Source organism: Heterocephalus glaber, unplaced genomic scaffold (assembly GCF_053883595.1).
Source record: "Heterocephalus glaber isolate CG9 unplaced genomic scaffold, H.glaber_assembly_v1.0 deba00001689, whole genome shotgun sequence".
NCBI classification, from domain to species: Eukaryota; Metazoa; Chordata; class Mammalia; order Rodentia; family Bathyergidae; genus Heterocephalus; species Heterocephalus glaber.
Genome location: NW_028258414.1, coordinates 9,761,653 through 9,787,321, shown reverse-complemented (window position 1 = coordinate 9,787,321; position 25,669 = coordinate 9,761,653). Strand labels below are relative to the sequence as shown.

At 36.8% G+C, this 25,669-nt stretch overlaps 1 protein-coding gene and 1 long non-coding RNA gene across 2 annotated transcripts in view; one reads left to right on the top strand and one right to left on the bottom strand.

Moving 5' to 3' along the window:
* Positions 1–25,669, top strand: part of LOC106010343 (uncharacterized) — a 196,337-nt gene that overhangs the window by 9,520 nt on the left and 161,148 nt on the right. The window lies entirely within an intron of this gene.
* Iqch (IQ motif containing H) overlaps positions 9,904–25,669 on the bottom strand; it is a 185,722-nt gene continuing 169,956 nt past the window's right edge. Inside the window, 3 exon segments of the mRNA XM_087198955.1 lie at positions 9,904–11,034; positions 14,107–14,215; positions 17,613–17,674. Coding sequence (XP_087055081.1) covers positions 10,921–11,034; positions 14,107–14,215; positions 17,613–17,674 — 285 coding nt within the window. The 3' untranslated portion in view covers positions 9,904–10,920.

Here is a 25,669-nt window from a genome sequence, read left to right as displayed (position 1 = left end):
TCACTGAACCACGACTTGTGGCTCAGCTCTTTCTTTTTACTCCTTATAGCTATTTCTAATAAAGCAAGATGTTAAAGCTAACTACATGCTCTATTAATTATATGAAGGTGAACTTGAGTCATATTTGTTACTGAAGATGATTAATAATTACCAGTTCTGCACACATTTCTGGTGCATTTCAGTAAATAAACAGGGTACATTGTTGGGTAGTAATTGATTAATTAGTACATTCATCCTACACAGCTCAGTGGTCTAAGGATGCTGAGTTTGAGATATTGCTCATAATTATTACAAGAAACAAATCTGTTCCATTTCTCAGTTTATTCTTCTGTACACTAAGGGCTTTTTTACTAAATCGAATGCTTAATGGTTCAAAACCTTATAGGTTTTATTCAGATAAATCAACTCATGAAAAATTGCTAGTCATAATCCCAGAATCTTGTTTTTGTATGAACTAGGATAAAAACTTTTACAAGGCTAATTTTAACATTCAATCTTGCTGTTAAACTAGATCAAATACTGTAAATATAGGGCACTTCCCCACCACAAAGGAAATGCTCAGTGAGCACCTATGCGCGATAGGGGTACTGGAATCTCATTTGCTTCCCAGCCACATCAAATAGGCTCAGGATTGCATGTCATCAGGTTGGTACTTCACAGCACTAGACAAATATTTGGTGCAATCTTCAGAGAAGTACAACAGGATGTATTGGTCGCCATTTTAACTTTGCTGTAATTTAGGATTTTGTGGGGTTTTTTTGCCATGTATAGAGCTAGCATATAGCTAAGAGATGGTGTAGTTGAGAGCACTTTAGACAGGGAGCCAAGAGTCCTAGGTTCTTTATTTTTTCTTGAAGAATCTATGTGAAGAAGTTGTGGGCATATCACTTCCTTCTTGTCTAAGCATGAGTCACTCATTTATAAAATGAGGGCTTGAACTAGGGACAGTGAGGTACAGTGAAGAGCTCAGGCTTCAGAGACACACAGACCTAGCTTTGAGTCTGGATTGCCTATTTCTAGTTTTATTATTTTAAAGAAATTATTTAACTTGTCTGAGTTTCTGCTTTGATTCCTGGAGTTTATTGTAAGGGTCAAGTGAAATATGAAAATACCCTGAAACTATAAAGTACCATATGAATATAAGGTGGTAGTACATAGTATTAATAACTTTCTGAATTGGTTGACATTAACTTGATACATATTTGATGGAATTGTCAAAATGCCTGTGTACTAGTCTAACAATAGGAGGTTTTTAAACATGTTTTGTTATTATTAAACTTGCATTAGGTAAGAATTTTTAATGTAACTTCATAATTTATTACTAAGTGAAAAAACAGTTTGCAAAACAATATAGCTGATATGACCCTATTTAAAAATTATATAATAATGAAAATATATAATAGAACTCACTAATATGTTTGATAAAAGAGCAAACATAATCTGTACTAATTAACTCCTACTGGTTGGTAATGTTCTGGGCGATGTATATGTATACATGTGTGTATATACACATTTATATACATACCTACATATTTTTAAACTTATAATCTATTGCACGAGATAGACAATAATCAAGTCAATTATGTAATATTACATAATATCACATAGTGTCAAGTGCTGTGAAGAAAAATAAAGCAAGATAAAGGAATAGAGAGTAACACTAGTCTGGTGGCAGCCAAGCAGAGGCCTGACTACCCCAAGGAAGTTCTCCAGGTAGACTACTGAGGAAGGAGTTCCAGGACAAAGAATGGCAGATGCAAGGACCCTGTGCAGGAAGAACAGCAGGCATACTCCAGAACCTTGTCAGTGGTCATCACAAGAGTAGAATAATATTTTTAAAACTTCTCTATGCTTTCCTGTTTTTCAGTTGATTTTTTGAAGAAACTATGTGACCATTTTTGTTTTTGTAATGTACATATATTTATGTAATTAGAACATTTTAGAAGTCTTCAGGCAAAGCAGTCTTATGAAAAATGTTCATTAGATGTTGGTGTGATGGCCTGCCTGTAATGCCAACACTCAGGTGCCTGATCTGGGAGGATTGTAAATTCAAGGTCAGCCTGGGCCTCAGAGTCAGACCCTGTATCAAAAAACTGAAAAGAAAAAAAAAAGTGTTCATAAGTAGTTTTAAAAGCTTATATCATCTGCCTGTTTTTGTTTTTCTGGTTTTAGTGCCAGGAACCACTGAGTTGGTGTAAGAACAAAGGGAGCAGAGAGATTTCTGCCTTGGCAGTAAAATTCAAAGAAGAGTTTTAGGTAGAGCTAGTGGTCATTACAATCAATGTGGTCCATATAGTGGGCCCCTTGCTCAGACCTTGCTCCCTGGGTATTAGAACAATTCCTAGGAAGGCTGTGTCTGTCTGCTTAGTGTAGATGTGGCATGTTAGGATGTTGTTAGAAGGTGAGATTAAAGGTCCCAGCCAGAAATAGTTTCACCATTAGTATTATTACACGGTTCACCATGGACTTCATCTACTGTTTAGCCAAGTACAGTGTTACAAAATACACTTTCCACCTCATTTTGTCTTTTTTTTTTTTTTTTTTTTGGTACCAGGGATTGAACTCAGGTCCTTGCGCTTGCACAGCAGGTGGCCAAACCACTGAGCTAAATCCCCGGCTCCTCCACCTCTTTTTGGGTACAGCCATAAATTAAAGAAAAGCTCAGAGACAGTCAGCTCTTCATCCTGGCCCTGCAAAGTAAATGTGAAAAGGAGATATGTTGTGGTTTGTACAGGGAGAAAAATGCACAGCTAAAATTTTTTATACTCGTTTCTAGTACATCTAATTGCACTGGGATCTTCTAGTGAAGAAAGTATGCATTATATCAGTTCAGACAAAAATGCTTCCAAAATAAAATGTTTCCATTACTTTTATCAACTAACAATAACTAAGCTTAGTTAAGCAGCATGAAAACCCAAAAAATGAAGAGACATGCTCCCAGTGTAAAGGACAGATTTGGCTTCAGTCAAAAAGATTCCTTGTAAGACAGCAATGTTTGTGTAACAATGAACTATTTTAAATGGATACGTTATTTTTTTCAAATTTCTTTTTTAGTATAGGGAATCGAACTCAAAACCTTGCGCTTGCCAGGCAGGTCCCAGCATCACTAAGCTACATCCCTGCCCTAGATATGTTATTTTTTAAAACCATTTAAAATTATATTCCTTCTGTGGAGTAGAAGGAGAAACTTAAGAGGCTATATAAGGTGGCAAAATAATTTCAAAATGTTTCCATCTGTTGTTTCTTGTAAGTGGGAAAAGAATAGTAGAAGAAGAAACCACCTCCCGTGATATATAAAATGTTGGCTTTTTGATGCTTTGATGTTGGTGACATAGAATCATAAAATATTAGAACTGGACAGAAACATAAATATCAATTCTGCTTTCTTAATTTATATGACAGAAAGCCGATGACTAGAGAAGTTATTTGCCCCTTAACAAAAGAGTTAGAATCAAAACCCATGAAGACATTTAAATCTAAAGAAGGTGTCATATATATTTTGAGTCTATTTAGAATATCTATAAATGCCATATAATCATTATTCTAAATATTTTCGGGTAAGTGTGATTCTTTACCCATTTATGCATTTTGTGACCACAGTTCATTGTCATTTTGGATAGAAGAACATATAAGAAATTCATGTATTTTCCACAACTCTTCTTATCCTAGTGCATTTTTATTTAACTTGCTCCATTAATTAAAAAGTTTCATTATGAAATAGAAAATACAGAAAGAAAATAATTCAACCATTAAGAAGTATCCATTGTTTCATTCCTCACAGAACTACAGAAAGCAATCCTAAAATTCATATGGAATCAGAAGAGACCTAGAATAGCAGAAGCAATTCTGGGCAACAAGGGCAATGCGGGAGGCATCACAATCCTGGACTTTAAGTTTCACTACAAATCTAAAGTGATAAAACAGCATGATATTGGCAAAAAACAGAACAAAACAAATGAAAAACAGATTTGTGGATCAATGAAACAGAATAGAGGATACAGAAATAATTTTAGGCTCATTAAGCTTCCTATCTTTGACAAAGGGGCCAAATACTTATGCTGAAAGGAAGATAGCCTCTTTAACAAATGGTGTTGGGAAATCTGGCTGTCCATATGCAGAAGATTGAATCTAGACCCATATCTCTCACTGTGCACTAAACTAAAATCATAATGGATCAAAGATCTCTATATTAAAAAAGGAACATTTAATCTTCTGGAAGACAAAACTGGTAAAACTCTTGAAGACGTAGTTGTAGGCAAAGACAGAACCTTGATTGCACAAGAAATAATACCAAGAATTAACAAATGGGATCACATCAAATCAAAAAGCTTCTGCACAGCAAAGGAAAACACCAACAGAGTGACAAGACAACCTATAGAATGGGAAAAACTTTTTCCAGCTACTTCTCAAAGGGCTAATATCTAGAATATGTAAAGAACTCAAAACATTAGACCCTCTAAATTTAAAGACCCAATTTAAAAAATGGGCACCTGAAATGGAAAATGGATGCACCTTGAGACAATAATATTAGGTGAAGTAAATGAGAGACACACAAGCTTAACTATCTCATGGTTTCTGTTAAATGAGAAACTCAATATATAAATAAAGTACAAAATAAAAGACAAGACAATAGGAAAAAAGAGAGAAGATGTATAATAATCTAGCATGGACAATGTATCTAAAAGTGTACCTTGATTTAGTGTAATTGTCTTACGTGTTTCTTATGTTTTTTGGTCCATTAGTCTGGCTGTTAATCTGTATGTATGATAATTAACTTTATTTTTATTTTTTATTTTTTATTTATTTTTTATTTATTTTGGTACTGGAGATCAAACTCATGTCTTTGAGCTTCTGCAGCAGGCGGCGAAACCACTGAGCTAAATCCCCGGCCCTAACTTTATTTAAAAAAAAATTTTTTTTTTCCTGGTACCGGGAATTGAATTCAGAACCTTGAGCTTGCCAGGCAGCCTTGGTGCCACTGAACTAAGTCCTCGGCCCTGATAATTAACTTTATAAGGTCTTATAAATAAATGAATCTGATGCTGGCAAAAAAAAATGTGGATGGGAAGGGGGAAAAGTTGAGATGTACTATGCACATGTACCAATTCCCCCACAATGAATGTGATCGTTACGTACTGCAAACATGTACTAATAAAAAATTTTAAAATTTTATGAAAAGTAACTATTGTTAAAAATTTTATGATTATCCTTATAATCATGTGTGTGTATGTGCACACACATTGCACTTATGTATACATATTTTTTAAAGTCCTAACTGGAGTCACAGTTTCATTTTGTTTTAAAAGATGTTTACTTAATAGTGACTAAATATTTCATTTTATTCTAACATACTCTGTAATACGTTCTTTTAAGAACAGCTTTTTTTTGGTATTATTGACCTTCAAAAACTAAATACTGACAAAGACTCTCTTCTTGATGAAACTCTAGTTAGGCTTCTCTGAGCTTTCTTCTCAGGCCTTAACTTCAATCTGTGAAGAGTCAAACAGACTCTAGCATGGTTTACAGAACTCAGGACCACCTGAGAGTCCCTAGCCCAGTGATGGCAACCTTTTAGAGCTTTCAGTGATACAAAGAAGCCTTCTGTGTCATGCGTGCCATAGGTTCGCCACCTCTGCCCTAGCCCCTCTTGTAGTGCCAGCCTGAGAAAACTCTAGGCCACTGAAAGAATTTAGTATCTATCCTACTCAATACTTGAAGGTAGGGCCTCCATCCTCTGTCTCTGTGGGAAGATAAGAGTCTGACTTTATAAGCATCAATCAGCAAACCAAAATGGCTTTTCTGCTTCTGGTTATTTTTCATGTCCCTGACTCTGCTAAGCCACTCACTCCCTCTCCTATTCCCTCAGCCTCCATCCTTTAAAACATCTAGTTACCTCTACAAATAAAAGTTGACTTTGGTTCACATTGGACTCTTTATTGTAATAGTGTGTACTGGTTAAATCAGCTCTTACTACTTTAGTGTGTAGCCTTGTTTATCTTTGACAGTATTTAAAGCGTAGTTTGGTAAGTTTTGACATACGTATGCACCCAAGAAACCATTTGCACATCAACATAGTGAAGATATCCATCATATCACACACATAAATATGTACAGTTATAGAAATGAAAACAAAATGTTTTCAGAATGATAAAGACATGCTGTGGGGGGCACTATCAAAAGCAAGAAAAAGCCAAAAAACCCCAAAACAAAACCCCAATTCCTATTTTATGCATTGATCCCAAAGCTGTATTTTCTGTGCTATGTTTAGGGTCTTATAAGAAAAAACAAAAGTTGTTTTTACCAACATTTTTAAACAGCAGGGACATGCTTATTATTTACTGTTTTGTTATCTTTTCCTCATTTACATAAATACCCCAGAAACCAGCAGTTTAAAACTAATAAAAGCCAAGGCCCTCCATCAAGAGTAATAAAGTTTCACAACCATGAGTTAGACTGTTAGAGTGAAAAATAAACCTATATATGTGGTTATGAAGGTTTTTTTTTTTCTGGAAAGTATATAATCACATTTCAAAGTTAGAACTTCCATTTGAAGTAGCAATGTAATGATAATATTTAAACATTTATGTAGAATGCTTCATCTTTGAAACACTCTCCCAACATTGGCAATTAATCTCCACTGCTTCCCTAAGGAGCAGGTATACTGTCTGCCATTTTTCTGTGTAGAAAATTGAAGGTATTGCCCGGACCAGAGGGAGGGAGGGCTATGGAGATGAGTTCCTGTCCATTATTGTTCAGTAACTCTTTGGGAGGTAACTCCCACTAGAATGCATCAGCTTTCTGTTCCATGTTGATGAAATCACTAATAAAACAATCATATAAATAGAAGCTCAGTTAGCCTCAGGCTCCGTAGACACAGTCCTGACCCTTCTGTGTTACCTCGGAATGGTGTCTTAGTCCATTTTGTGTTTTTGTACAGTATCACTGAGGCTGGGTTATTTATAAAGAAGAGACATTTGTTTAGCTTAAGAACCAAATATGGTCCCAGCAGCTGGCTAGGGCCTGCTTGGCTGTGTCATAACATGTCAAGAGAACTGAAAAAGGAAACAACCATGTTCAGAAGAGGTTGAGCACATGGGAGTGGCCTTGTTTTATAACCATCCACTCTTGCAAGAACTAATCCTGTGGAGAACTATATTAATCCTTTCTAGGGGCAGTGCCCCCAGGACTAATTACCCTCCAGCCGGGCCTGCCTCTTAAAGGGCCACCACCTACCTCTCTATTGTTGACCAAGACCCCAGCACATGAACCTTTGGGGGCCTACTCACACCATATCCAGCCCATAATAAATGGGATAAGGAAAGATACAGAAAAGCCACAGCACATTGTGTTTGCACCTGAAAAGGGGTTGGACTAAACTTCCAGCAAACATTTCCTCCCTTCCCCAGTTTCTACCCTCACATTATCTTGGGAACTTAATTTATAGTTTTCCAAGTAAGATTTGCTCTGATTAGGCCATTTGAAGAGTTGAGCAAATGTGTTAGGCACATTAAAGCTAGAGGAACAGTAAAATAAAACTAATGAACATTTACATTTTTGGAAATATAATTAAAGTATGCTTGAGAAATTTTGAAAGATAAACATTTAAATGTTAAAATACTTATTACCTTCCCCACAGGGACAGTGTTGGGAATTAATGAGATAACAAATGTAAAGTGCTTTGAGCTCTTTAGAAGAAAGGTGCCAGACGAATACAAATGATTATTAATTGTGAGAGCTATAAGATGGTTGCTAATATATTACTTATGATAAAAATACATATTTTTATACCTGAAAAATAGAATGCTTGCGATTGTTAGAATGACATAGCTGAAATAAGGTACCCCAAACTTCTCCTTGGTTATTCTACATCTTGTAAAGAGCCCTCTTCTAACCCTTCCAGGGTTTTTTTTTTTTTGGTACCAGGGATCGAACTCGGGTTCTTGAGCTTGTGCAGCAGGCTGCAAAACCACTGAGCTAAATCCCCAGCCCCAGGGTTTCTTGATCTCATATCCATTTCTCAAAACTGGGACATGACTTCCCAGCTTCCAGACTTCTGTACTTTCCTGTGGTGTTCCTTTACTAGTCTTACACACCCCTCACCATTGGAAAATTCTAGGGACACCACTTTATCTTCTACCGATTTATTGGATCACAAAATTGCAATGTCCTACTATGTTACCAATCACACAAGTCAATTTTATTAGCAGGAGGTGTGTGTAAATTAAGCCATTTTTCCCTATTTAAGCAACCCACAAGACTTTGTTATAGAACAGAGAGAACTCCTTGTATGATCTAGGACAAGTGAAACTGACTTGAATTTTTGTACAACATACTAGAATATATGGCAAAAGAGAGGAAACCCAAAAATTATTTTCAGTTAGCCTAAAGTATGGGGTAAGATACTAAAACTTAACTTCCTCCCATGTAAAATGAGGATAGTAGTAGTATCTACCTGCATGGATTTGTTGGAAAGATGCAATAAGATAAAATACATAAAGCTAGCATAGTACATACCTAGCCCCTAGCAAGTGTTAATAAGTGGTAAATACAGTATAAATAGATAGTGGAAGGTAGGTAGCTATGGAGGTAGACAGCACAGGTTGTCTGCCATTTAATATTCTAGTTGGTTTTACTAAAGTTAGTGTAAAATGAGTAATACACTAAAGGAGATACTTTTCCTATTATGTTCTCCTAAATAATATAGTTTGCTTCTCCAAACTTTGCAAAGATTCATCATTAAATAGTGGATCATCTCTCATACAAAGGTAGCTTAACTATTCAATTCATATGTTTTCCCAAAATTTCCTAAAAAATGACACATCATTTTCCAGGAATCCTGTAACCAACAAAGATTTCAGTTTCCTATTTTATTTTTTTATTTTTTTAATTTTTTTTTTGGTACCAGGGATTGAACTCGGGTCCTTGCACTTGCACAGCAGTCGGCAAAACCACTGAGCTAAATCCCTGGCCCCATCAGTTTCCTATTTTAGAATAGCAAAAACTCTGTAATTCATCTTGACCAAATTGTGTTTGGGATACTATAGACATTGTGCATATATAATGTTTCCAACTTAATTTAATTTACCAGTAGCACAGTATCTTTGTAACATATATGTGCGAAAAGGTAGTGGTCTATGCTTCTTTTCAAATGTTCTGTAATTAAAACATTTCACTAATTTAATCTGGTCCTCTGGTTTCTTCCACTTAATTACATGATGAGATTGTTTTATTATACTAATTTTTCATCTTTCATTTTGAAGCTGTAGGTGTTTAGGCAAAGAACCTTACTCCCAATCACTTTCTAAGGAATCTGAATCTGGATAGAAGGCCTGGGTTTGGAAACAGGCATTCTGTGGTATATGGTAATGATGTTTGCAAAGGAGACAAACAGCATTGTTTGAGAAACCAATCATGTGGGTAAAAAAAATGGTACAGGAGAGTGAACTTGTTTTGCCAGCAGCTTGAGGCTCAGGAGTGCTAATCAAAATCCACATACAAAACTTCCCTGATGGATTTAATAGTTTTGTACCAGTAAGTGGGGTTTTTTTTGCCATGTGAATGATCCACTGCTGTGCTGAACAAAATGGAGACAGTTTTCTTTTAATGTCCAGAGCAGATGAGAGCCATAAGGAGACAGAGGGTTTCATTTACTCTCAGGACACGACTGTGCCAGTGAACTAATGAGTCTCTTGGACCTTATGTTGCTCTGGCTTCAATAGAGGCTCGACTCTAACGGGCATGTAGTACTTCCTATCCGTCAAGTGTCTGGACAATAGGCCCCTCATATGGATTGGAGAAATCTGGCAAGAAAAAGAGGTCATCCTTGCACCTAGCACAGGCGGGAAACCTGGCTAATTAATGTATTTCCAACTATGGCAAAACAAAATCTGACACACAGAGAACTGTTAATTTTTATTGCAGAAATTCTTACCCTGTGGCTGAAGCAGTTAAAAATTTAGTAAAATTCCATAGTTTAAAAAATATTCATTTTCCAATACATTCAAGTTTTTTTCATAGATATGTTTTTCTTTATATCATATGTGATTTGGTGCTGCACCTTGCATATTTCACTCTTCAGTAAAGCTGATGTAGAAATAGTTTGGACAATTATAAAGCAAATGCCAAGGGTTGGTGTCAGCATTGAATAACATTAACAGTTCGCCCTTTAAAAAGTACAGTTGAATCCAGCTTGTAAAAATCCTACTGCTATATTAAATGGAGAACTAGAAAAAGACAAACGTTTATTCAAGCTAGAGGCTTGAGTTACACTGCATCTTAAACTAAGAGCAGATACTGCCACCTAGACACATTCTGATGCTTTGGTTAACTAGATGTTGGCTTTTTCCACTTCTTGAAGAAAGACAATAGCAACAAACAATAGAGGCTGGGTACAATAAACATACAGAGAATGATAAAGAGTCATTTAAAATTTCATATAAATAGAAGTTTCTTAGAAAAAAGGACATTTGTATTTTGACAAATAGTAACTCGGCCTTCATTCAATGTTTTAAATGCAGTAAGTTACTCATAGAAATAGGAGAAAACTTTACAAAACATTAAAAAAACAAGAGCTTCATAATCCTGAAGCTTATAGAGAAGTATATGTAGAAGTGATAAGGGTAAAAGTTGTAAATTTGTTTTTTATCAGATTATTTTTCCAAAGTTTGGGAAGAGGAAGGGATTATTTAACATTATTGAGTGAAAACACCCCTAAGTTTTGGTTTAATGAGTAAAATAAGCTCTTAATACATTTTAATACATTTTTTTAAAAAAGTAAACCATTATAACCTGTTCTGATTCACATTTTAGCAAACAAAACAAATTCATTCCACCCACCACCACTTTTATTCCTAATACCAGAAGAAATATTGCCCTTTCTTTCTCCAGACTGGGATTCCCAAATTGTAATGTGTTTCAGGATCATTTATCAGCCTTAGAGAGGTTTTTATCATCTTTGGACTGTAGTTCTTCTTCAAATCTCATTTTGTTTTCCCTTGTTACTCCTAGAATGGTTTTGATATCATCAATGGTGGTCTGTAAATAACAATAAAATAATATTCATTATTTAAAGACCTGTTACAAACCCTCTCCTCCCAAGAACTTGTTCCTTTTTGGAGTTTAGTATGATTCAGACCAATTCTGCACAAAGTTTGTTTCATTGACTGGTGCCCATCTATAAATTATTGGTTACCATTATAAATTATTGCTAAAGTGAATTTTTAAAATGTGGAAATCTTACTAGAATTCTTATGCTAAGTCTAAAAATGTAGACAATGAGCTATACTGTACTTCTTTAATTTTTTCATTTTTCTAGTGATTCAATTTTTCTGCATTTTAAAAAGGCATTGATCCCTGATATGTCAGAAAAAAACATATAGGCTCTTCACTACAGATAAGTTCTGGCCTAGTCATCCTCAAGTGAGGGTTGGTAAGCTGAGAAGGTTTATTTCCATTGGTTTCTGAGATAAAAGAATGACAGCTTTTCATTTTTAGTGAATTAATTAGTTTTTGGGAATCAAACTCAGGACCTTGCTAGGCAAGTATTCTATGCTGAACTGCATTAATTAATTAATTTAATTAATTCACTTTAAATTGAGGTATAATTCACATATCATAAAATTCACTCCTCAAAAATGTGCAAGTCAGTGGTATTTAGTATATTCACAGACAACCAGCACAACTATGTAATTCCAGAACATCTTCATCACCCCAAATAGAAACCCTGTTCCCCATTTCCCCTTCTCCCTCAGCCTCTGGCAATCATTAACCTACCTTCTGTCTCTGTGGATTTGCCTACCCTATGCATTTTGTATATATAGAATCATAAAAAATATTTGTCCTTGTGTGAGTGGCTTCTTTCACTTAGCATAACATTTTCAATGTTCATCCATATTATAGCACAGATCATCACTACTTCATCACTTTTTTATCGCTGAATAGTATTCCATTACATGAATATTCATATAATAGAATTCACCTATTTCTGTTTTAATTTTGTTTTGAGGTGCTAGGGGCTGAGCTTACATGTGCTAGGAAAGCACTTGACCACTAAGCTATATTCCCAGTGCCCAGAAGCTTTTCATTTTGATTAAGTCTAATTTATCTATTTTCACTTAGGTTGTTTATGCTTTAGGTATTATATCTAAGAAACCATTGCTAATCTAAAGTCATGAAGACTTACACCTGTGTTTTCTTCCAAGTGTTGTATAGTTTTAGTTCTTACATTTAGGTCTTTGATCCATTTTGATTTAACTTTTGTTTATGGTGTCCAACTTTATTATGTGTGTATGGATACCTATTTGTTCCAGCCTCTTTTATTAAAAAGACCATTCTTGCTCCCACTGAATTACTTTGGCACCCTTATTGAAAAATCAATTCATCATAATATTTGGTTTTATTTCTGGTCTCTCAAGTCTAGTGTATGTCTATTTTTATGTCAATACCACACTTTCTTGATTATTGTAGCTTTGTAGTGAATTTTGAAATTGAGAAAAGTGAGTCTCCCCTGCCCATAGGTTGAGTCCCATGCCCTTCCACACAAATTTTAGGATCATCTTGTCAAATTCTACAAAAAAGCCAGATGGAATTTTGATAGGAATTGCTCTGAATCTATAGATCAGTTTGAGGAGGATTGCAATCTTAATATTGAAACTTCCACTCTATGAACAGAATATCCTCCTATTTATTTAGGTCTTCTTTAATTTTTTTCACTGAAGTTTTATGTTTGCAATGTATCAATATTGGACTTCTGTTAAGATTGGGTAGTCCCATCAATTTGGCTTTGAGTGAGTGTTCCTTGGGCTTCATCACATCATGTCAGATGGTATGGTAGGATCTCATTCAAGAGGGAGAAATCTCATAATGAGACAGGAAAACAGAGAGCTAGGAGAGGCCACTCATCCTCTTTTATAACAGCATTCTTGAACAACTGAACAGTGTCTTATGAGAACCACTCCATTCTCTTTGGAGGGTGATGCCAGTGACTTCCCATTGGGCTCCACCTCTTCAATGTTCCATCACCTTTCACATTGCCACCCTGGAGACTAAGCTTCCAACACATGAACCTTTGGGGGACACACTCAAACCATGTCCAAATCACCACACATCCCTTAGTACTAGCAAATATTGATGTAACACTGGTCTATTTTCATGGAATCTTTTCAGTCATGTTGCAGAAAAAGAAATGGACATTCTCCCATTTCTTATAATCCCTTTGAAAAGTAAAGCATTGTTGTCATTGTTATTGTTACTAAAGGGGTCTGGCCCTAGCTTGAGATAAAAATGTAATAAAAATCATATTTTCATCAAGTTATATTGGGCTTTCTGTTTAAGAGAAAAATCATATGTGCTTTCCACGTGAGTCCTTTGAGTTACTTGACCTGTTCAAACATAATGGAGGCCTGGGCTGCAAATCAGATCTTGCTGATCAATACCAAGCCATTATCTCTGTTCAGCTAGTGTCTCAAATCTCCTGTACAGGCCTTGCTCCTGTATTTTAGAATTTGGAAACATCTAGTGAATTACATACAACTGCAATATCTTTAGAGGCCATATGGAAGATTCAGAAGGTTACCAGTGAAACATCCACCCTACTTTGGAATAGTGAGGTGAAACAGATGGTCCACATACATTCTGAGATTTTCTTCTGCTTCTGTTTAATACATATCGTCTTTTTAGGCCTCAGAACTTCTCTGGCTCTAAAAACTGAGGCTCCCCATTAATCACTAGCTAGACATTGTAGTATCTCAAATACAGATAAATTACATTCTCAAATTTTGGTTGTGACAGTCTCTATTTTGGCTCTATTGTGATATTTCAGCATCACCTCCAACATCAGAAAGCTCTGTTGTCTCTTGAGCTTGGATTTGAGGTGGCAGCAAGTTAAAGCAAGTCTGCTGTGTTTCAAAGAAAAAGTTTCAAACTATTAAATTTAACTAATGGGTTCAATGGGAACCTTACAATATTGACCCTGCACAACGTAAAATATGTACTGCTTACAATTAAAAAAAAAAAAAGATGGTTTAGCACTTGTTTACAATACAGCATGAGGTATTTTCAGCCCTTGTATAGAAATTAAGCAGGATCGTTAGTTAATTAACACCTCACCTTAAAATTGGTCTCGCCTTGCATATTAGGTGCTGATATTTCTTGATGGATGATGAAGAGATTGTGAGCAAAGGTCATGAGGACCCCCTGGAGATCCACACCGATTGTTCTGTTAATGATATCCAAACAAATGAGTTTAGCAATGAATCCCCTCACATGCTTAAAAACAATGGGCCTCTCATTTGTGCGGCTGATGATGGAATTTAATGAGTATTTTCAATCTCACAAGGTGGCAATCTTCAGGGAGATATGAAAGATGAGGCTCCATTTTAACTTGTCAACAAAAAGGATTTGTGTAATAAATATTTTTTATTAATCAACTTAGCAGGATATAGCAATAGGCTCAGTCATTTCTAGCAAAAGGATACTACTGAGGTAGGACAGTAGTATTAGCTCATTTTGCAAACTATGTTAGTTAAACAGAATTGTTGCTATAGAGACATTTGCTCCCTGTATTTACTCAAGACTTTTTTTGGGGGGAGGGGTTGAGACAGAGTCTCACTATGTAGTTCAGGTTAGCCTTAAACTCACTATGTAGTCCAGGCTTGCCTCGAATTTGCAGCAATCCTGCCTCAGCCTCCCAAGTGCTAGGATTATAGGTATGTGCCACCACAACCGGCCCAAAGACTTTTGTCTGGGTTTATTTTTTATTCCAAATGAACTGCCCCCACTCAGGTTCCAGGACAGTGTGTCCCATTCATGAACAACATCTTTATAAAGCCGCACACTCACTTTACAGTTTCAGAGACAAAACCATCCTGTAGCATTATGCTGTGGTCCATGAATATTCCCAAACAACTAGATTGTTGTATGTTTTAACTTGGAAACAAAACTCGGGGGTACTTTCCTAACTTTTTAAAAAACTTTTTTTATTAAAAGGGAAAAAAGGTTAATCAAAAGGATTAAATTTTAAAAATTGTTTTGTCATGAGGGGTGAATATAAAGAGAGTCTCCTTAAGGCAGCTGTAAAAAACTGTAGGCCTACTTCTTCCCCAGTTGTTATCTATAAAGTAAGTCCCCTTAGAGCCTAGGGCTTGGGCCCTCATGGATGTCTGCCTTCCAGCCTCACAGGCTTTCCCTTGGTTCAGGGTGGCATGAAAAGCAGCCCAGTCCCTAAGACAGGAGACCAGGGCTTTTTGTCTTGCCACTGACTGACTTAAATTCTCTGGATCTTCATTTTTTCTCTGAAATGAAGGAACTGGACTAAGTCAGTGCTTCTGAACTTCTTTTTTTTTTTTTGCTACCAGGGATCAAACTCAGGACTTTGTACTTGCCAGGCAAGGCAGGCGCGGCACCACTGAGCTAAATCTCCCAGCCCTGAACTTTTTGCGTTACGTTCCCAAAATCTGAGGAGGGCCTACCCCTTGTAGCTGCTAAACATTATTATCTCTTCTTTTAAGAAAATAAATAATAGCCAAAGGCAATTTCAGAATCATTAGTTTTGAAAAATAATTTGTATTGTCTTTACCATGGGATCAGTATGTATTAGACCCTGGGTGCTTCTTAAGACAACAAGTTCCTGGGATCCACCCAGAATTAACAAAACCAGAATATTTGGTTTTGGGGCCCAGGAGTATGTTGTTTCACCAAGCCTCTAGGTGATTCTCAGATATACACTAAAAATAGAGATCCATTCTTAAAAGAAATTATGGAAGAGTGAGAGGACAGACACTGCATGCCTGTGTGTGTGGGGGGGAGACAGAGAGTCAGAGACACAGGTCTCTACTTGATTTCTTGCCCCCTTCCCTGGTAGTTCATTCATTTCTAGAATTTTCTTCATTTTTTTCTTTCTTGAAATTTCTCCATTATTTCCCAGAAATCCCAGAATAAATGGAGTCAGTATGAAGTTATTCCAGAAACGCCAAACCCTAAATCTGGTCTGTAAAATCATCCCCTCTTGAAGTCCCCTCACCTTTCCTAAAGAGAGGACAGGGTGCTTACATCATGACAGCTAGGAAGCAGAAAAGGGAGGAATTCAGGACTATCGGGTCTTGAGTCCAGTAACCACCTTCTTCTCACTAGGCCCCACCTCCTAGAATCACATTTAGCTACAGCGCTCCATGATTCAGTCACTCCATGTGGCTTTAGTTATAACCATAACATAATCTTTTCTTTGAGCTCCTAGTCACCCTCCTTCCCAACTATCAGATTGTCCTTTTGCTCTTCGTGCTTGGAACTTTCCTAATGTGAGCTGCTAGCATCTTGGGATGTCCTGGAGGCACCCGAATCCTGGGTCTGGATTTGGCCTACCTGGCTGCACTTCTCCCATCACCAGAAAGGAGCTCACCCCTCTCAGCCTTATCCCCTGTGCAAGAGGGTTTGTCTAGTTCCAATCCCGGCCCAGCTCATCCTCTGCAGCTACCTTTCATGTTAGCAAGACAGAGTTCATATCTCTGTGTTCTGATTTCTAGTTCTTGTCCTTAATGAACCCATTTGTCTCAATTCCTGAGTTTAGAAATATACTTGGACCATGACTGTTTCCTGTTTATTGGATTCATGCTCTGGAAAATACCAGTTTCTGGACAGCTCTCCAACATTAAATTGGGTTGACTGCTTGGTTCTCCTAATCACAGTAACTGCCCCGTGGTCTATGTCCTGACATAGCCTTAGCATCATAGTGACAATTTGGAGAGAGCACAGTAGCTTGGGCCTGAGGGGAAAGAAGGAACGGAGGAACAGCACATCACTGGAAAGCAAAGGGCAGCTCCTTCCATACCCATGCCTAGATATGTCTGTGGCTTTGTTACCATTCTAGATATGAACACCTGGGCAGATCAGATGCATGCATATTTGCTGGATTGTGATGGAGGGATGCCTCATTTCTGTTGTTATTACTGCAGTAAAACAAAATGACAGAGCCCTTAATAAAGAAGCTTTCTTAATAAAACCCAGGAAGTTCTGCATGTTGGTAGTGGAGCAGAGGACTCAAACATCCATGTTGTCCTGTTCCTGGGTGCTAAAAAGTATTTAAGACTTTAATCACTTCATTAAATTATAGCCGCATTCTAGCTCCAAAAGGGAGAGACAGCTGAACATTATCATAAGTTCAAAGGGACTGATGAGGGTGACATGACTTCCAACAGGACTGTGCTCCATACACACATACCTTGAGAAGACTGCACCAGGGCCAAAGCTGGCCCTGGCCCTACATTTTGGAGGGACATCTTGCTAAATCACTTGAGCAGTTTTCTAAGTATGCAAGAATAACAACTGTCTTCACAACTGGGACATCTGAGCTGGTTCCCCATCAGTCAGACTTGTTGTCTCTTATATGTGCATGAGCTTGAGTGGAATATGTCAGATATACTGTACACTCTACCCATTGATTTTTGGATAATTATATTTATGAACCCTGACCAACGTATCTAAAGTCACTTTACGAATTACCTGAAGGTCTAAAGAAAACAAGATGGACTTCCTATAAACCAGCATACTGATGAAAATCATCTCATTAGTTGTGATAATCTATTAGCTTTTATTACATCTCATAGATACTTCATACTCACAACATGCCCAACTTCTTTCTCTTCAGGTGTTCATATAATATAAAAACAGTTCCTTGTCTGTCCTGTAAGATTTGAGTAAAAAAAATAGCATATTATCCTGGAAACAAGAAAATATTCTAAAAAAGAAAATACTCTCCACTAAGAGTACTAAAATGGACTCAAATTGAAATCTAGAGCTACCTTAAACTATTTTAAGAAGCACATTGGAAAAGGCCTTCTCCATAATATGGAAGTGTTTTTTGAATACGTTCTTCAGAACACCTGTATCAGACTCCTCTACTGTGCCTGTTAAATCAGACACTTCTCAGGGTTTAGTCATAAAGCACTTGCCTAGCATGTGCCAGTCTGTAGTTTCCATAACCAACACCACAAATAAACAATGCCCCCCCACATTTTTTAGGGGTATCATCCTTTCAAGAATCCTTGAAAAGAAATCTGCCTTTTAGCTCACTTTCTTGGTGTTTTAGCTCACTTTCTTGGTGCAGTTATGAGTGCTCAGTCAGTAGCCTGGCATAGAGGAGCACACCTGTAATCCCAGCCCTTTGCAAGGCTAAAGTTAGTAGAAGGATCACAAGTTCGAGCTCAGCCTGGGAAACTTAGCAACTTAGTGAGACCTTGTCTTAAAAAATAAAAAAGGGGCCGGGGATTTAGCTCAGTGGTTTCACCTCCTGCTGTGCAAGCGCAAGGACCCCTGGTACCAAAAAAAAAAAAAAGAAAAAGAAAAAGGGGTTGAATATGTATCTTAGTGTGAAGACCCTAAGTTCAATTCCAGTAGCAAAAAAAAAAAAAAAAAAAAAAAAGGAAGAATTTGTTGTGTGGATAATAATTTGTACTCCAGTGGAAAAATCATGTGTTGTCAACAGCACACCCTACTGCCTTATCGGATGGGCTCTATGAGAGATATTTTAAAGCTCTGTAAGTTGTAAGGAACTGATAGACAAGCAAATTCTGTCTAGTTTGATAAAGGTTCATTTGATTCAATCTCCTGCTCCCCTTGTACAAAAAGCTATTTTGCTTCCATTTACATATTCATTTCAATATGCCTTATCTATACAGATGTCTGATTTTTGTATTCTCTTTTGAACTAGTTATAACATCTGTCTAGTTACCTCTATTAAATAAAATTTTTATCATGTTTATTTTATATTTGTATGACATGATAATTTTTTGAAAATTATCTTTTAACAGCTTTCTCCAAATAAGAAGTGACCTTAGAATTGTCCAGTAGTAGAAATGTGAGCTCCCCATCACTGGGTATTGAAACATGAAAACTATTTGGAGGTTTGGTGAAAGAAAGCACATCCCAGAATTACATGATAGTAATTAGCAACTCCCTACTTTTGTCAGGAGGTCTGAGCATTAGGGTAGTCACTGGACTACAGCAGTTGCTCTTAATGCTGGTTGCACATTAGAATCATATGGATGCTTTTGAAATATCATGCCTGCATCCTACCTCCAAAAGTACTGGTTATTTGGTCTCAAGTGGGCCCTGGGCACAGGGCCATGCTGACCCATATTGGAGCCTGAGGTGGAGGAAAGAAATCAGTAATCGGATCTTGTTTTTATTAAAATTTTGGATATTTTATTCATCATGAATTCTTGCATTAATTTTGATTTTAAATATTATGTTAACATATTGTTTATATTTGTTACCGAGATTTATTTCCTCTCTTAAATTTTGAGTTCAGTGTAAGTGGCTCACTTGCCTTACCCTAATTACAGCTGCACTGGCATCTGTACTTTTTAAAGCTCATCCCTTAGCTCCTAATGGGTGTTGTCTGATATGGTAGCCGCAGCTACATGAGGCTGCCGAGAGCTTGAAATATTAGCAGTCCAAATTGAAATGTAGCTTTCAAAGATTTAGCACAAAAGCTGTAAAAAAATTTTACACTGATTATGTGGAAATGAAAATATTTTGTATATATTGGGTTAATGAAATATATCACTAAAATGAGCTTTACTTGTTCTTTTTTACTTTAGAAAATGTGGCTCTCAGAAAAATTTAAATGATCTATTTGGCTTACATTTGTGGTTTGTATTATATTTCTATTGGACAGTGTTATTCTATGGCTCTGTTGTTAACACAAATACAGAAAATTACTTCTAACAAGTGGTTCTCACTTCAGAATGTTGTGTTCAAATAGCACCATATTAAGGAAGAGTATCAGTAGTCATCTTGCATCTAACCCCCATATGCAGAACAGTTTCATAGATCTATCATTCCAAGGAATCTGAATGGGATATTTATTGGATTTCCCCCCCTTTTCGTGATGAAATTATTGGTTGACAGGGATTTTTCTTTTAGTATTTTAAAATTATGGGCCGGGGATTTAGCTCAGTGGTTTCGCCCCCTGCTGCGCAAGTGCAAGGACCCGAGTTCAATCCCCAGTACCAAAAAAAGAGATAAATTTTGCCAGGGATTTAGCTCAGTGGTTTCAATGCCTGCTATGCAAGTGTAAGGACCCAAGTTTGATCCCCGGTACCAAATAAATAAATAAATAAAATAAAATAAAATAAAATAAAATAAAATAAAATAAAATTATGACCCACCTGTCTTCTACTCTTTATCAGTCTTATTGCTCCTTTGAAGGCTTATTTTTTAAAGCTACTTTTTAGATTTTTCTCTTCCTTTTTGACTTCAGCAGTATAACTATGATGTGTCAGGTATGATTTTCTTTTTTTAAATTTTTTATTTTTTGGTACTGGGGATTGAACTTGGGACCTTGCACTTGCAAGGCAGGTGGCAGAACCACTGAGCTAAATCCCCGGCCCTCTTTATATTTATCTAGTCTAAACTTTGTAGTACTTTTTGAATATGTAGTTTGGTAAATTTCACCAGTTTTGGAAAATTTTTAGTATTTATCTAAAATTGCCTTTCTCCTCTCTTTCTGAGACACTTACCTCATGAATGATAGACTTTTCCCCCCATTTTCATATATCCTTTAAACCTTTACTCTGTATTTTCATAATTTTCCCCCTTTGTAATTTTGAATATTTGCTACTAAACTATCTTCTATTTCACCCATCATTTTTATGATCTCCTATACATCAATGTATTAAATTATTAATTTTGTCATAGTTTTAAAATTTCTGCTTGCCTTTAAAAATAGATTTAGGACTTTGGTAAAATTATCCTATAATTCTAAAGAATATTCTGTTATTGTTTTCCTCTATTTTTAATATTAATCATAGTTATTTTAAAGTCCCTGTCTGATAATTTCATTATTTGAGTCACCTGTGGGATTTTTCTATTTTTTCTCTTTGTTTATAATTATTCAGTCCTTTTTTTTTAAACCTATCTTATCATTTTTATTGCATGCTGGTCATTTTAGATGGAAAATTGCAAAGGCTTTAGATGTTGCTGTCCTGAAAAGAGGCTTTAAATTTTGTGTGTGTGTGTTGTTGTTTTTTTATGGTACCGGGGATCAAACTTGGGACCTTGTGCTTGCGAGGCAGGCGCAGGAACCACTGAGCTAAATCCCTGGCCCAAGAGGCTTTAAATTTTGTTTTGTCAAGCAGAGAACTGGCAGCTTATCTTGATGTATCAAGGAAAGATTTTAGATGCTGTTGGGTCTGGTCTAGTTAAGGTTTTCTCCTTCCTCCATATATTTGGTCTTTTCTCTTAGGCAAGTGTTCTTACTACTAGAGTTTGGTTCTTCTGAAGTTTCCATTAAAATCTTGGGGTGTTTATTAGGGCCCTTTCAACTTACCAGGACATGAAATTCAGTCCTTTTTCCTCAGCCTCATGTGGCTTTTGAAATCTTTGTCAGATCTTCAACCTTCCAGCTACTGTCTTTTGTTGAATTTCTTGAAGTCTTTGAGTTGTTCATTCACAAGGTAGGAGTCTCCCAGTGATTTAAATGGTCCTTATATACAGATTTTTGGGTTCTTCCCTTTGATTACCTTTGCTCTAGGATTTTGGCTATTAAATCCCAAACAGTTTGACAGTTATGAACTCCAATCTCTCTCCTTAGCCCAGTAAGACTGTGATTTCTATTTGGATCTGTTACACACAATTTGGGAATGTCTTCAAAGAGAAAATGGGATAAATATGTCACTCATCTTACATGCTTAAGGACTGTGGTTCCTCATATTCTGCTTGTTTTGGTTGCCCTACATGCCTTCAAGCACTTATTTTATATATCTTGGTACCACTTTTATATTTATTTTTGGTGGGAGAGTTAGCTGGATACAAACTACCTTGTCATAGCCAGAATAAAACATCTAGGTTTGGTTTGACATTTTCAACTGTCCAAGAAAATTGAGCAGGAATCTTTTCATCCTCCCTCCAGAGAGAACAACAGAAGTAACAGGCTTACTCAAAGTTGTTCCTCTTTTAATAACCCATAAAGCAACTGCATTTTATTTTATATGTGGGAGATGTGAGGGCCTACACTTAATCAGCTCACCAAAGTAAACTTCATTATTGGCAACATATTTCCTGGGCAACTCCAGTCTATTCCCTCAGCAATATACTCCCTGTGTTACTTTCTGGCTGTCAGATTCTTCATGCAGTATCTTGCTCAGGGCTCTTTTCCAGGCAGCATCTTAGACTAATAGATACTTTTGTTTGTTTTTATCCATGTTTCTTCTCCTTCAATCATATTTTAAATTTTCCTCATTGTGTAAAATTCTTATCAGACTGGTTATTAGAAATCACCATAATATGCAATATTTTGCTACTCATAGAGGAACTTGCAAAGTGATTTAATCTTTAAGCCATAGCTTCTTCATCTACAAAATCAGAATAATGATATTTACCTTTCAAAGTTACTGTAAGGATGAAACAAAATTTTGAAAATATTTTACAAGGTATAAAATGCTTTCAAATATAATTATAGCTGTTTATGAATGGCACATGGTGCCTCTAAATCAAGTCTGGCTTTTCTGATCTGGAAAGACATGAACTTAAAAGAAAAAAATAAATTATCTGTTCTGCCCTCACCATTCAAACACTGAGAGAACAGAGACACTGTAATAAATGCTCCCATTTGGAAAGGAAAAGAATGAGAGACAAACAGAAGACAGGGCTGTAGCAATTCTGAAATCCCACTGGGGCTCAGCCTTCTGGGAATTTATTTTTCTTCCTTGGCCACATCTGATGTGGACATTGAGATTATCCCTTCTTTAGCAATTTTAAGACTTTCTCACCTACTGTCTGCCTATAGATGGTTGAGCATCCAGAGGTTGTTTTATGTCTCGAGCAGGGATGGTCTCTTTTAAATCCAGACTGATATTTCTCTTGACTGCTAAGTTCTCTCAACTCTTTATTTACTTTCAATTAGCTACAGATACCAATAACTGCCTCTGCCATTCTTTTCTAGATATACTTCTTGTACTGTCTTCATTTCTTTATTTTCTTGTTTCTGTGTCTTTCTCTTAATATCAAGTATCTTAAGCTTGTCAGGCATCAGTAGGAGAATTATACCTTTTGTCTCTTTTTCTTGAGCTATTTTTTTCTAAATGAAAACACTTAACTGGCTGCCATGATCTTTGTTGGATCATTATCCTGACATACATTAATCCACTCAGAGGTATAAATAGTAGGTGATAGTCATAACTTTAATTTGATACTCATTGCATGCTGAATTTTACTTGGCTTTTGTTTTGCAAAAACCTTTCATTTTTTATACCTCTTTTTTGAGGTTAAAAAATCAGCTTAGCTTTTCCAACTTTGCAGAGTACCAAATTTCTGGAATCCCTCTATTCCCTTTCATTTCTGCTTGCAAATTGCTTGATATATTTAGACACTCGTACTTTTTGTATACTTTGCCTAATGTAGCCAACAATGCTTAGCATACACTATTAACATATTTTTCAATTGGTTCTCTAGTGCTATAGGTACATTAGGTGTATTATCTCCCTTTCAAATTATCACAGGTGTCAGTTTTGCCAAATATTTACCAATTCACAGCAAGGATTGTGACCAACCTCCCCCTTCCCCTTGTTTCCCAGAATAGCTTCCTTGCCTGACCCCTAAGCCAATACCAAAATTTTAGGTTTCTATTTCAGGAGCATCCTTCTTTTGATACTAATTTCTTTGCCAACCATCTAGGTTAACTTATGCTGCAGTAATTTAAAAACTTGAGTTCTTTTTTGTGTGTGTGATACCGGGTATTGAACTCGGGACCTTGCGCCTGCGAGGCAGGCGGCAGAACCACTAAGCGAAATCCCTGGCCCTCTAATTCTTGATTGTTTATAATACAACAGCTATAGTTCTTGCTGTTGCTCTACTCCCACATGGATTGACTTGGGTCTCTGATCACTGCTGATACCCTCAGGGACCAGGATGAAGGAGTCTCTGTCTCAAAGTCATCCATGATTTTCCAAGACAAGAGAAAGGATATGGCAGTCCTTAAAGGTCAGTTTACATAGGAAGGACATAGCTCATTTCTGCTCATATTTCATTGGCCAAAACAAGTTACATGGCCATGCCTAACTCTAGAGGGAGAGCTGAGGAAGTGTAATTCTGTTGTGTGCCTGGAAAGAGGTGAACCAGAATATTTATGAGCAGCCCTAATACTTCCCCCTATGGCAACAATCTGGCCCAAGGAAATGATTGCTGGCAGTTGTGGAGCTATTCAGAACCATGCCACACTGCCTGTCTGTGTGTGAGACCAGCCTTGCCCCACACTGTTGCGGGCAGTAAACACCACACCTTTCTCCATGTGGCTTTCATTACAGCTTCATTGCATTAGGAAACCAGTGGGGGTGTTCTGTAGTATTACAAAATACCAGGATTGAGACCCACCAAGTTGCTTACAAACTCAGTAATGCCCTTCTCCAATAATCATCAAGGAAAAATAAACCCACAGAATGATCTGATTTTCCTTTCTTTCCCTGAGACTTTGGACAAGAAACATCACTTGAAATTTTGTGATAATAATGGGAGAAAAAACAATGTTAAAGAATAAAGTCAATAAAGACTTTTGGTTGCATTAACAATGATAATATTGTTAGTGTTACCTTCTATTTCTGGAAAAATTGTTCATGTTAAATTGAACCAAGAGAACAGGCAGCAGAGGTTACACTGGAAGTTAGGTGAGTGCTTTTCTCTTTAGACTCAGAATAACCCAAAAGGACACTGAAGTTTTAGGTAAGTTAGCTGTTAAACACATTTCCCTGCTTTTGTACAGTAGAGATATTCATAGGAGCTATTAAAAGAAGTGTGTGCTTCTCTAGCTGAAGAACACAAAAGAGGTACCTAGATTTTTGAGTTGGTAATCATATTTCAGTTAGTGGGATATAGTTCTTAGGAGGAAAAGGCAACAGAAGATGCTTTCGTGTTTGACTTTGTGGACAATTTTGTGTTCAAATGGCAGTTCCATAATAAGCCTGGCTTTGTAACCTTGGGGAAATCCTCACTGTAATATGGTAGAAATAATACCCTCTTACAGCATCAGAATGAAGAATAAATGAGATAGTGAAGTGAAAATGCTCAGCTCGGTAGCCAGCACACAGTAGGTGCTCTGTAAATGCTGTTTCCTTACCCTCCCCCATTCCTCAAGAAAAGGTGGTTAAGAGAGGAAGTGGAGAGTCTCACCAGGGATGGATCCCAGGGTCTAGAAAATGAGAACTTATCTCAGTAAAAATACACCAAGGATACTGCCAGAGAATTTCCAAAATGTCCTTGCAGTCAAATGACTCCCTCTCAGATTTTTAAGGTTCCTCTTTTCCGCTATTCTCATTTGCTCTTTTGTTTTCTGATGATCCTTTTTGTTTTTAATGCATCTTTCCAGTTTCTGGATTTTATCCTCCCCCCCCCTCCCCCGTTATCCTTTTCTTCTTCATGTTGTTCCACTATGCTGTCAATCCATATCCACATTTCTCTGTCCCTCTCCATTTCATCTTTCATCCTCTGGTGACCTGGAGGTGAGTCTGGAGGTGAGTTTGTGAGACTGTCCTGGCGATGCTTTGTTGTCCCTATGTCTATTCTTTCTGTAGCTCTTCCTGGTGAGCTCCCTGACCCTAAGTTGGAGTCCTTCCCCTGTGCTATCACCATCTATTTTCCCTACTAAAATCTGTTATTAAAAATGTATCTGATCATCCCAAGAGAT